A 12,795-nucleotide genomic window follows, 5' to 3' on the forward strand; every position below is an offset into this window, starting at 1 on the left:
CCCTCATTCTAGTGAGAGTTTGACCTTTGTGGTTTCTCCTGAGTTTCACTGGGAATTTCTACACAAATTCAGACATATTTGGTCATAACCACCAACAATGCACTACACAGTTTTTATCTAAATGGTGTCTAAATTATAAGAACTTCAAATCCAAATCTAAGTCCAGGCCTGTTCCACATGGGTTTATGCTTGAATATCAACATGTTTCTCATCTCAGAGCAATAAACAGAGATTGTTCCAAGCTGACAATGTCAAGGAGAGACTGAGAATGCCCACAGAGGGCTATCATAGCTGCTTTTGTTGTTGTTCGATCTTAGAAGATGAATGATAAGCATGAATGTCAAAATTGAAGTCAAACCCTTCCTAAATCCAAGGACGTTCAGAAAGCTTTTTGATATAAACCAACTCTGTTTTGAACCACTGAATTGCAGTGCAAAGATTGGGGGGGGGGGGGGGGGGGAGCATGTGAGATAATAAAAATTATTTTAAAAATACATAGTATTTACTTAAATCGTTTCATACACAGCCATGCCTGCTTGGATACAAGCTTCTGTATTGCACTGAGTCACAGGGAGACACTGAATAACTACCTGGGTACCCACAGTATGTTTTCTATACACATAATTCTATATTCATTCTTCAGAAATTATTACATTGTCTCTTGATTAGGGTTTACGCTCCCAGTCACTCAGTAGAAAGGGTCTCCTGACAGTTTTCCTGCTGCCCAGATGATTAGTCAAAACTCAGCAGTTTCATCATATTGATGAGCTATGAAAAGAGAGAGCATTAGATACATCAAGAAATACAACATGTACTGAGAAACCAGTAACAATGATGAGCTCTTTGGTCTCTAATGAGAGTGGACAAAGTTCATGTGCTCCATCATTGTAAAAATCACTGTTAACAGGAAAAATGTCACATGGTGCCATTTTTTGTTGCCTTTGTGATCTTTGTTACAGCAGCAGTTTATCAGAACTCTGGAAACATCAGCCTCTTTGTCCTGCGAGGCAGAATACCACTGTTTCCACAGTCCAAAAATACCTTATGACTAGACTAAAAATTCTGTTTTCCTCTCAGATTACACAAGCACCTAAACTTCAAAGACAAAATGCTTACTACTGGCTAGGAGGTGCTGAATATAATGCATACCACAAACCTGCTATGTATTTACCCTGCAGACTTATCCCTCTAGTATGGGTATTCTGCAACATTTTCTTTTTCTGTCAAGTGTAACTAAATGAGGAATTAAAACGTCTTTACTGAGGTTGTAAAAAATGTGTAGCCCTACAAAAGGTAAAAATATTGCTGCTATTCCCAGTTCTGCAACAAACTAATTGTCTTATTGCTATAGTTTCTGCCTACGAGATTTTTAAACCCCAGGAAGAAAGTATGATTCCTTCTTACATATGGATGGATACACACCACTTTAAAAATTCCTTGTGATTATACATCACATTTGCTAATTTGCTTATATAACCTTACATTAAGCATTTTAATGAACCATGCTATAGGCTTACAGAAGTACTCTGCTAATGACTATCAGCTTGCAGACTGGCTAAAAGAATGTCACACATCTATAAATCCCTAAATCCATGATGAAGCAATCAACTGACATATCCGGAAACACACACTTAAAATCCATCACATTATCTCAGGCTTGCCAGTGACTATGAGGCAGAACAATGGAAGGAGTGATCATCATCATAACCAGCAAATTTATCAAGAAGAAACGAATATGATCAGTCAATTGAAATCAGTTACTGTGACACCTGACACTCTCCAAAGGGGTACGTCCCCTGTAGCTGCTGCATGCAGAGAATGGTAGGAGTTACTGGTAGGTGAAGGTCTGGAACCCAATAAGGTTCAAGTCCAAAAATTATTTCACATGGCTATTGCTCCAGTGCACATTGGTCAGTCTCCTTCATCCAAAATATACAGGAAAGAAAATGTTGGCTGATTAAGGATAAACAAGGAAAGATGGCGCTACTTTTTAAAAATGCTGACTTCCCATAATATTTATCTACATGTAAAGTAGAAGAACCTCCATACTCAGAAAATACTGTTTTCATCTGCTATTAAGGAAAAGCTAAAAAGCTAACTTGTTCCCTGTTAGCTGATCCAGTGAGCTCAGTAATGTTTCACTGAACATTAGGGGTAACATCAGTAACATTCACTGAACAATGTGGGTTTTTTTCAAGTTTTGAGTAGATGCATTCAACTCTGACAAACAGGCATGACACAGACACAGGGTCCAGCCTCATCTTCTTCCCTGGAATGCTCCATCTACAGTTGAACCTGTGGTGTTAACCCACAACCCTTCAAGCTTCTGATTACTCATGCCTCTGAATTACTGTTACTTTCATACATGTAAGTAATTTTGACTTTTTTTACAGAATATTTAAATATAGAAATATACCAAAATAAAATAGCACGCAGACACTCAGGTGTCTGGAATTATATATTATGCTCACTAGGTTTTACATTTTATTTACAGTATCTCAATCCGAATGGAATGTCTTCTATAATTGCTATTTAAGGTAACATTGGTTTTGGTTATTTACCAAAACCTGTAAATAGAGTAAAACATAGCTGTGGTGTGTATTAGGGTATATACTATGGAATATTAATTTAAAAGATTGATTTATTTTATTTTTGCAGAGTAGTAAAAACCAGACTTGAATCTGGTAAACACCAGAACTATTGAGGACAGAATAAATTTCCACCACTACTACCACAGATCCAGCTCCACTGGAAACCACAGTGACAGAAGTACTAGAACAGACGAAGCACTGGCAACCCCCAACCTCCTAACTAAAACATTAAAACTTGCTTCAAAAAAGATTAGGTGAAGAGGTTTGTGGTTTTTGTTTTAAACACCCCAGCTCCTGATTTACAATCTACTGTTGCTGTTGCTACTGCTAGTACTGGAGTGCTGAACTGGCTAAGTTTGCTTATTCAAAAGTTGTCCCTGCAGGGTTTTTTGTCTGCGTATTTGTTTGTATTTTTCAAGACAGTTCAAGTTCATCCGGAACATCTTTGAGATTAATGTCACCTTGCCTGTGGTTAGATTTCTTGCTGAATTTGCTCTCTTCCAATCACCCCTTAAGGACTTGCAAAAAAACCCCAACAACCAACTAAACAAAAAAAAAAACAAACCCAAAACAACAACAAAAAAAATCCAAAATCAAGAAAAAGGATTAAGCTCTGGTACAATATTTTCTTACACTTGCAGTTTTACGAATTTTATGCCTAACTTAACTAAAATGCTCCACTACAGCAGGAAAATGAGTAAAAGTCTTTCTTTTATCTACTTCAATTCCCTCCCAGGTAAGTTCCAGTTCCAGTTTTGCTGTTCATAAATCACTCTTACTTTAGCTTAATGAGGTTTAAAAACAAATATTTGCTGATAATTTGAGAAAGGTCACTTATATTGTTCAGCAGTGTTTGGCAGGAGCAAACTGAAGTCTGAAATACATTTGCTGAGCAGGAAGCAAGTTCAATCAACTCTCCTCCTTAGTAGGGATTTATCAGATTAATTAAAAAATTACGATGCATAACCTAATCACAACTTAATTTAAATTTCCTCAAAGGTGAAGCAATAATATTACAGTGGTTGATTAACGAAATAGACCATGTTTTAATCTAGGAAATTCCTAATTGTCCTTAGTGCTAAAATAAGTATATCCAGCAGGAACCAATCAGGTAGGTAGATTTCTTGAAATACAACTGCAATTACAATTACATAATATTGCTGTCACCATTAACTGAATATATTTTAATAACCCCACCAAAATATTTAATCACAAAAATCATGGTAGACCTATATGGCACACCTCACCTATCCCACTCCTCAGCGGGGCTTATGAGCCCAAGAAGCCTGTCCTGCTGTATACTGTACTGCTTCCACTACCTCAAGACAGCTCATTCACAATTAGTTTGTATTTCTCTGTACAGCATTGTAGTGTGTCGTGTAATCATATCCTTAGAGAAACAAAGGCAATTTAGCAAAAAAGAGAGCACAGATACAGACTCCACAGCATTCGCCAAAACTAGTGTATGTCCTACGTGAATCACATAACACTTGTATGAAGCACCAATGTCCACACAATGGACATTGGTGGACATTCAACAGTTTAACAAGCACATACATGAACCCATATATATATATATACTATAAAGCCCCCAAAACACACCACTGAATGAAATGAGATACCTGTGTCCTGAGAGAACCTCACTTAGTGCTGGCTTCAGAAAATAAGTCCTTCCTCTCATTTACTTCAGGATAGAAGAGATTTGACCACGGCTATACAAAGGTCATAGCTTCTTTACACATAATCAATCATTCTCCAGTAACCAGAAAACTTAGGCTGATCTAATTCTAATTCTATAGCACCATAAAAACACAGACCCATGTGTACATGCATGTACACATGCCAGCACCATATATATCTGCTTCACATGATCCCTACTTGTTTTAATGATATAGAAACATTTTGCCCAAACCAAACGTCAGAAGATGCCTGGCTGCAGAACAATTACATGCTCCATTCTATTTCGGAAAATGTAAATAAGTTATATAATATCTGGTCATATATCACATACCTGGTCACAGTTTGTTAATAATCTTCTCCAAGTATTTTGGAGATAAAACCAAAAATCCATCCTTAAGAAACTCTTTGCCCACTGGGATCAGATTTTTATGACATATTGTATGCCCATTTAATAATTCCCAAGAATCCCTTCTAAAACCAGGATATAATGAAACTGAACATATTTTTATAGCCCACCTATAATCTCTTTAAAAAACAGATTTACAGCAGATGTTAAGCATTAAGTTCTAATGTCATAAATAGCAAGATATCACTGTTTTCAAAGCTCTTTAAAAGAATTATCTGACTTCAAGACATAGGAAAACAGATATGTTGTTTCATAGAAAGAAAAACAGACCTAAAGCCACACAATGTTATAATGAGGGACATATTTAGTGCTTGCTGAAAGCATCCTAACTACTATTTTCCTGTATCTATATAGCTGGCACTCAATTCTTTACTGTTTTTCCAGAATTTTCCCCAACAGTAAATCCTTTATACTACATAAATTAAAGCTATTTTTAGTGATTGCCAGATTTGAAGACTACAAATCTCTGCAGTCATTGCATCTTCCTCTTCTTGCATATAATCTCTCAATTAAAACAAATGTGTCCCCAAAGAACTTTGAAGAAGAGGCTGAATTAACAAACTGTTTAAGTGAACCAGAAGCAAGCCAATCCCTTATGAATACAGAGTCTGTAATTAGCCAAAATGCTCCATTTTGCTGTTCACAGTGAGGCTGAGGCTCAATAAAAATTAAACACTGATGCAGGCAAGGCATTCCCATGGGGCTCACATATATTAATACATTACCACTCACCAGTTGCTTTACATCAAAGAAACTGGGACATAGCTTGAAATTGGCTGGCTGCCTATTTGATAAAATGGAAAGCTATTGGTGATAAGTATTTTCTCTTATTTTCATATCCCTAGTGTCATAAACAGGTTAAGTAAGTACTTAAATGTGGCTCCTAACAGTCACATGCTCATAATGGTGCCAAACAGATATGACTCAGGTTCTGACTGATCAGAGAATGACACTTCATAGATTCCGCATGGAGTCACAGTTATGGCTTTGGATCACCCCAAACTAATAATCCCTAGTACTGGCTTTCCCAAAACCTCTAAGGATGAGGCCATCAGTTTCTTAAAACCATATCTCAATTTAGTTCTTAGCTTGATTAGGATGCAGTCAGCAGTCCACACTTCAGTGATGACCTTTTTAAGCAAAAATGAGAATAATTTAGGTGACTCCATTACTACTCTGCTGAAGGCAATTTATAGAAACTTGAATATATAGAATAAAATAGTTTGGAACTGTGATCATTTTCACTTCAATGGGACAGAGTCAGGAGAACAATGAGTGTTTATGAAAACCCTCTTTCAAGCTACAGATGAGTAACCCATGAATGTATCAATCCTACAATTTATCAGCTCCTTCAAATCCCTCAAAAACTGAGGCACTCAGCATCTCTCTTGTGTTAAATTAAAATAAATACTGTATCAACTTCTCTCTTCAGCCAATTAAAAAACTTAAACATTAGATATGTAGCTAATAAAATGCTTAGTTTATCAAACAGTAAGCCACTGTTCAAAAAAAGGGTATTTCTATAGCCTGTACTACAACAATATCATCAGTTGATAGGGCTAAAAAAACACCTCAAGCCGCAACTGCAAAATGATTCACCGCCTTCAAAAAGCATGTTCCAAAATGAATGGGCTGATGTTCTGAAGTTTCACTCCTTATCCAGAAATCCTCTATTATGTTAACCTTTTATAATTTGTCCTACTCTGTCCTTACAAGGTCATCATGACTTCCACTTCTGCAGTAGAATCCAGCCTTTCATCAATGGAGTGTGAGGATAATTCAAAGAGCAAATGAATGCACATCACCACTGGATGGCTTTAATTCTTATAAACTTCACAAATTCTAGGCTAGTTTATGCTCACCTTTCGCAGGAGGAAGCAAATACGCTCAATATTTCTCAGCCGCTCTCTCTGTCAAGAAAAAGTAGGAAACAGGCAGGAGATTAGCTGATGTCATAAATTAAAGACAATATATTACAATTACAACGGGTCAAGGTCATAATTAATGGCTGCAGGGAAGCAACACACATTATTCACCCGAAACAATAGTATCCACTTCTTACCTACTGCTTGCAAGCCAAATGACTTACCCATTTCAAAGTCTCAGTAAGTTATTTTTTCATCTGTTACTGGGTGTAACAATATAAACTGGGGATTCAAATCTCTGTTAGCCTTGAGCCAGAGGCTGCAACTTCTTTTAAGTCAGCATTTGTGGCTCTATCCAATGGTGCCAATCTATACCACAGAGACTTGGTCTTGCATTTTCAGGTACCTAACCTCTGGCTTCAAGATAATTCTGAATGAGAAAAACAACTATGAAGTTGGTATGGCAGCCCTTCGTCTATCACTAAGAGGGTGCCTGAGCAACATGTGATATTAGAATTTAACCCATTAGTGAAGAATATCTGAAATGCCCTACAAATGCCACTTTTAACAACACATGCATTCATAAACACTGAAAGTCACTGTAATTAAGCACTGTGACTCAAAAGATGCTCTAAGCTGAATTCACAGAAAGAAGTCAAAGACAAGTTTTCTTTTAAATGGCTCATAATGAGAAATTCGCTAATAAAATCAGATTTCACTCTGCATAACCCCATCACTGGAGTTACTGTGAAAGATTCTACTGTTGGTTACATTGCAGAAAGCAGAGTGGTTTTGTTGTCTTCAGAAGACTGTCTGGTAATATGTTCATTTAGATATGGGAAAAAATATTTTAAACAATGACCTTTTTTAACCAGGTGATGTAATATACCAATGTGAGAAGCCAACTCTCCCTAAGCTTTTTTGCTTTTCAAATGTTTTAAATTTGCTCCAAGTTTGAGTTTTATTTTTATTCTCCAAAGAAATGTCTCTTTTCCTTTCCTGTCCCCAAGTTTAAGCCATTTTTAAAAAAAGTATCATTTTGGAAAGACAATTAGACAGTGGCAGCTTGATGATAGGCACCAGACAAATATTGTGCCTCTCTCTGGTGTCTGTGATCTAAAAGAGATTCAGAAATTTTAGACTCACGGTTGCAAACATGAGAATGGATGTGTGTGGATGTGCCTGTGAAGCTGCAGAAAGCTTTCTTGCCTTTAGTAGGAGGTAAGTGGAGAGTGAAAGATAATCCTCTCAATTGCCTTTAGAAGACAGATGCCTAACTGCAGCTGGCCTTGGAGAAGTAGGAAGTCTAGCTTTGAACTGTAGGTAACAGAGTGTGAACCAGGAAATTTGAATTAAATTCTCAGTACTGCCATTGTTTTTGCCTCTGATTTCTCCTTAATTCAGCCTTCTCTTGTCAAAAAGTCTCTACCCTTGGTCATGAAAACATTGTGGAAGATACATGAGTAAACATCAGACATTCTTATAGTGCAATAAAGAAAACTACCCCACCAAATAAATGGAATATGGGCACGAGCAACTATTCATAGGGGAAAAGGAAAACACACTTGACCAAAGATATAAGAAATACCTGCTAAAAACCTTCCTTTTATGTCAATATAAAAGGCATCAACATGTATACTGTGCAGAAGAAAGCAATCTGAGATTATTGCTTGAGTTATCACAGAAAGTTTCATAGAAGAGAGTCAAATATGTCAACTGATCACAGAATACTTTGCTGTGTTTTACTAGAAACTCTATGATTAACTTTTTGATTACACCACTAATATGACTGAAACAGGGACTTACTAAGTTTTTTTATCCTGGAGACCAATTCCATTACCATTTTAAAATAAGAGGAAATTATCTCCATGGAGCATCTTACAAGTTTTAGGAAGAGAAAAAATTACTGGAATTTGGTACATATAAATACACATTTCTTGTGTGCAGTTCTCCAGATGGGAAGTAAAAACAGATAAAGTGAATTCAAAACCAGATTACTTCCATTGAAGTCCTCTATAGGATTTCTTCATATAATTTCTTTCTTCTGTTCTCATTCTTTGCTTATGTGTTAGTAAACAGTAAACAAGTCTTCTTGTTTGAAGATTCATGTAAAGATTGTGCTTAAAATCATCATTGGTCTAAGCAGTACTGCAAATCCTCTGCTGAGTTATGAAACAAGGTTAAATGGCAAAGTACTAGCTACTGAATCTGGTTATCATTTGTAGGTAATTCAATAACTTGATACTCTGTAGAGATCAGATTCAGCACCTGTCATAATCATTGTAATTCCCAGTGAGATGACGGGGAGCCAAGTTCTGCTCTCAGTTCTGGTGGTACAAATCTGATGCATGTTTAACTGTAGTCAGCTAAATCACCCTAGATTACAGCTTTAATTAACAGAGGAATTTTCATATGCTTAAATCTGGGTTGCATTTTGGTTCATTAGGTAAAACTGAGTTTACAGTCCCAGGGTGATATTTAACCTTTTCCATAACAGATGCAGCAGAATGTTATTCACTCTTAAAGCACAGGAGAATTTAGAGCCCTGCCATGGGACAGAGAGGTCTAGGAATGCACCTTTTATCAAATCCCTTCTAGCTTTTGACTCATTGATACAGACAGTATGGGAGAAGGTGGTCATCCCATGCTTGAACACAGAGAAAGCAAATTATTTCAAAAAGGAAGACTTGTGCCATAGAATGAAAAGATAAAAAGAAAGCACTAGCATCACATTATATATCCTTCAGTTTTTGAACTTCTAAATTATTTTCCTGCCTCCTTCAGCAAAAAGGAAAGCTATTAGCATAAAGAGTTGCCACCTGGCTTCCTAAGACTGGCCCAATAAATCAATTTTCCAAACTACAGTTGACTTCACAACAGACTCTACATTCATACTTTCACTGACAGCTCAGTGCATCTCCCTTTCTTTAGTAGCTGTTGCTTAGCAAGCCACTGGTTGTACTCACTGCGTGGACTGGGTTGCACTGATCTATTGGGCTTTTGAAGTCTGTTCGAAGTTCATCAAAGGCGATTATCTGAAAAACAATTTTTTCAAATATTGTAATGTATGCTCATTCAAACACTTATTTTTCCTTTAGGGACTAGTTAGATGCATTGCCTCCCTTCCTCCCTTTCCAGAGAAAACATGGGAAACTAGCTTCCCCAACACACTCCTTTCAGAACTAACTAGTTAAAACAAAACATAGGATAATCCTACAAATGACACCTAGAATCCATTAATCTGTCACTCTGTAAAATCATGTCTATAGCCTTTTCAGCATTGTTGCTTTCCAGATTTCTTCCCTCATATCAACTAGAATTCTTTTCTCAAACTTCCAAATGACATAAAACTATTTCACAAATGAATACATCTCCAGACTTGATGGAAAAAGTCATTAGCTGCCTAAAACACAGAGGTGCATCAGATATGCTATTCCAGGTTTAATACATACACAACAGCCCCTTTTTATTAGTTGTTAAACCTAATTCAGATACTAATTCTGAATTAGTATCAGCTTAATTATTATTAAGCTGCTATTCATTATCAAGCAAACTCCTCAAAAGGTAAACCACTCCAGAGCAAAAGATGCCCTTCCTAAATTCCGGCAAGTTTTAGAACCTTACTTCAGACCTCATTAATGGAGAGATGTCTTTTGCTCATGTCCTTTAGTCTTCTTCATTAACTGATGGCTTGAGACACACTGGTAATTATTGCCTGCTTTTAAAGTACAGCAGATAAAAGTGCCCATAAAAATAATAATGTTTGATAATGTTTTATTGGAAAGAAAACAGCTGTAATAACCCTCAGCATATTTCATTCAAAGATCTGAAAGCACGTTCTTAACATTATTTTATGTTTGTATTCTAGTAATACCTTTTCTTCTGCTTGCTTCACCCAAGGAATGAAAGCTTACTATGACAGGCACCACATAAATAGATGTTAAAACAATGATTCCTTTTTAGACAATTTACAACCCAGGAAAGTACTCGTTCTCAATAAAAAGATGATGGAAGTACAAGGTAGCAGCCAGGTAATTAGTATATGAGTGCAACTACCATTCTATGACATGTTACAGCATGCCTGCTGCCTAGCTGTTCAAAAAGTAACCAACTGGGTGTCAACACAGACCTAGGTAAAACACTTTCATTTTACAGATATGGAATGCAGGAGCAGAAATCCTGAAAATGGCCTATCCACGATTCATATAATAATCTGGTGAGAGGCTTGAGAATAAAACCTAGAGCTACAATCCACAAATCTAAGCACTACTCTGCATCCTACTCTAATGCTGCATTCATCACACTGAAGTACATTTAAAATCAAGAGTATGGCATTTTACAAGAACACTCTACAGAATTCAATTTATTCAACTATGACAAGTCAAAGTACCAGAATAAACCACAAAGGGCACTATAAAACATGATTACAAGTGAAGCATTTCTCCCCATGGATGCAGTATCTCTACAAGTTAGGAATTAGATCTGCAACGGATGTTGAGACTAAGGTAAAAGAGCAAATAACAGAAACTGTGAGAGGGTTGGAGTACAACTGGGAAGAATAAGGCGCATGACACCTCTATATTTAATACCTCTTAAACCGGTCTTCATATTCTCAAGCTGGCCAACTGTTAAGAGGGTAACAACCATGAGAGTCAGATGCACACGCTTCTGTTTGTAGTTGGGTATCAACATCAGCACTGACAGAAAGGGGGAAGGATGGCCCTGTAACAGGCAAGAGAGCTGCCTCTGTTCATAGCTGTGCCACTGATTACTTTGGGATCCTGTGCATCTCCCCTAAATTCTCCATGCCTCGCTGCACTGGTACTTACAAATGTAGCTTTAAGATAGAAAACTGTTACGAGCTTTGAGTGACAACTGTTTTTAATAATGTACAGTGGTAACAGCTTTTTTTCCTGTTGCAAATGTAGAGATGAGCTGAAATTTCCGGGGGGGGGGGGGGGGGGGGGGGGGCAAAAAAAAAAAAGAGTGAATGTGCTGTGCTCTTCCTTTTGGTAGTCAGTAACAGCAAGCAGGAGTTTGAGATAATCACGAAATGACAGGCAGTACAAGATCCAGCTCATGCTGTGAGGAAAGACTGGTCCGAGACAACAACACGAGGAACCCAAATACTGGAATCATAAGATGGACCCCCTTCAAGAAGTCCAGGAAAGCCTCTAAAGATTCACTGAACACAGAAATAGGATGATAACCCTGAAGCGTGTTGAGGTGAAGAACTAGGTCACTCTGAAAGACAGAACCATTAAGGCAGGGCTCTGTTAAGCTAGCCTTAACTAATGCAGCTAAGTCTTGAAGAAATCCTAAATGACAGTCTGGAAAAGAGATTAGCCTCAAATATACTACACATCTAGATTTCCTCATTTTTTGCTTTCTGCTTTTTTTTTTCAACCAGCATTCCCAACTCTGTAGTCAAAAACCTACTCTTTATCTGCTGGCACACAATTTATTTTCTGTTACGCTTGCTTTATATCTAAGTGCATTGAAACAAATCTGACAGTATTAAGCACATCGTTTTCATAGAACCAGTAAGTGTAAATACAATAGTCTCACAGACAAGCCTTTTGGGACGCCTGCAAATTATGAAAATGTTAGGAGACATTCCTGCTACAACCTGCAAGAAATGGATTGAGGTCTGGTATCAAGCACAGATGACTGGAGGAAAGTTTCTTCATTAAAAGTTTCAGTGTCTCTCTGGAAGGAGGCTGACAGAAATAAATCCTCCTCAATTCTTAATATTTTATTTCATAAAAGTTCCATAATAGTTTACATTTTGTTAAATCTCCAGGAATAGAAATCCAGAGATGACATGAAGATATCTATTTTAATTTATGAAAAAGTACATTCCTATTTCTCAGTCACAGTGAAAAGCTTGAAAGCGTAACATTAGGCAGGCTCGCAATTAGAAGGAATATAAAGAAATTGCCAAAGTTTTTGGAGGGCATGGTTTTTTGTGTTTTTTTTTTTTTAATCTCACAATGTTGTGTGTCCTAATTCTAAAACTGCAATTGAGAAACGATGGAAACAAAGCTGTAGCTTCTTAAGATTGGCAGTTGCTCACAATACACTACGTAACTGTGCAAAAAATTACATTGTATTACTGAAAATAAGGCTGGGTTGTGCTGCAGCGTGGTTTACATAATTAATTAGGAAATGTCTTCCTCTCTCAATTATAACTAGCCTTCTGTAGCAGTTTAATGCCCTAGGGCATTGTGTGGTCGGAGTTGCCATTTTTCCC

The 12,795-nt window shown here is 37.0% G+C and overlaps 1 protein-coding gene across 2 annotated transcripts in view; it reads right to left on the reverse strand.

Moving 5' to 3' along the window:
• The window catches only part of CNIH3 (cornichon family AMPA receptor auxiliary protein 3), a 50,572-nt gene that overhangs the window by 14,764 nt on the left and 23,013 nt on the right, over positions 1 to 12,795 (reverse strand). Inside the window, exons 2-3 of one of the 2 annotated variants that reach the window (XM_050894619.1) lie at positions 9,509 to 9,577; positions 6,540 to 6,587 (exon numbers count right to left, since the gene is read on the reverse strand). In XM_050894619.1, coding sequence (XP_050750576.1) covers positions 6,540 to 6,587; positions 9,509 to 9,577 — 117 coding nt within the window. The remainder of the gene's footprint in view (positions 1 to 6,539; positions 6,588 to 9,508; positions 9,578 to 12,795) is intronic. The other variant, XM_050894620.1, reaches the window with a different exon arrangement.

The sequence above is a fragment of the Gymnogyps californianus genome, chromosome 3, assembly GCF_018139145.2.
Source record: "Gymnogyps californianus isolate 813 chromosome 3, ASM1813914v2, whole genome shotgun sequence".
NCBI lineage: Eukaryota > Metazoa > Chordata > Aves > Accipitriformes > Cathartidae > Gymnogyps > Gymnogyps californianus.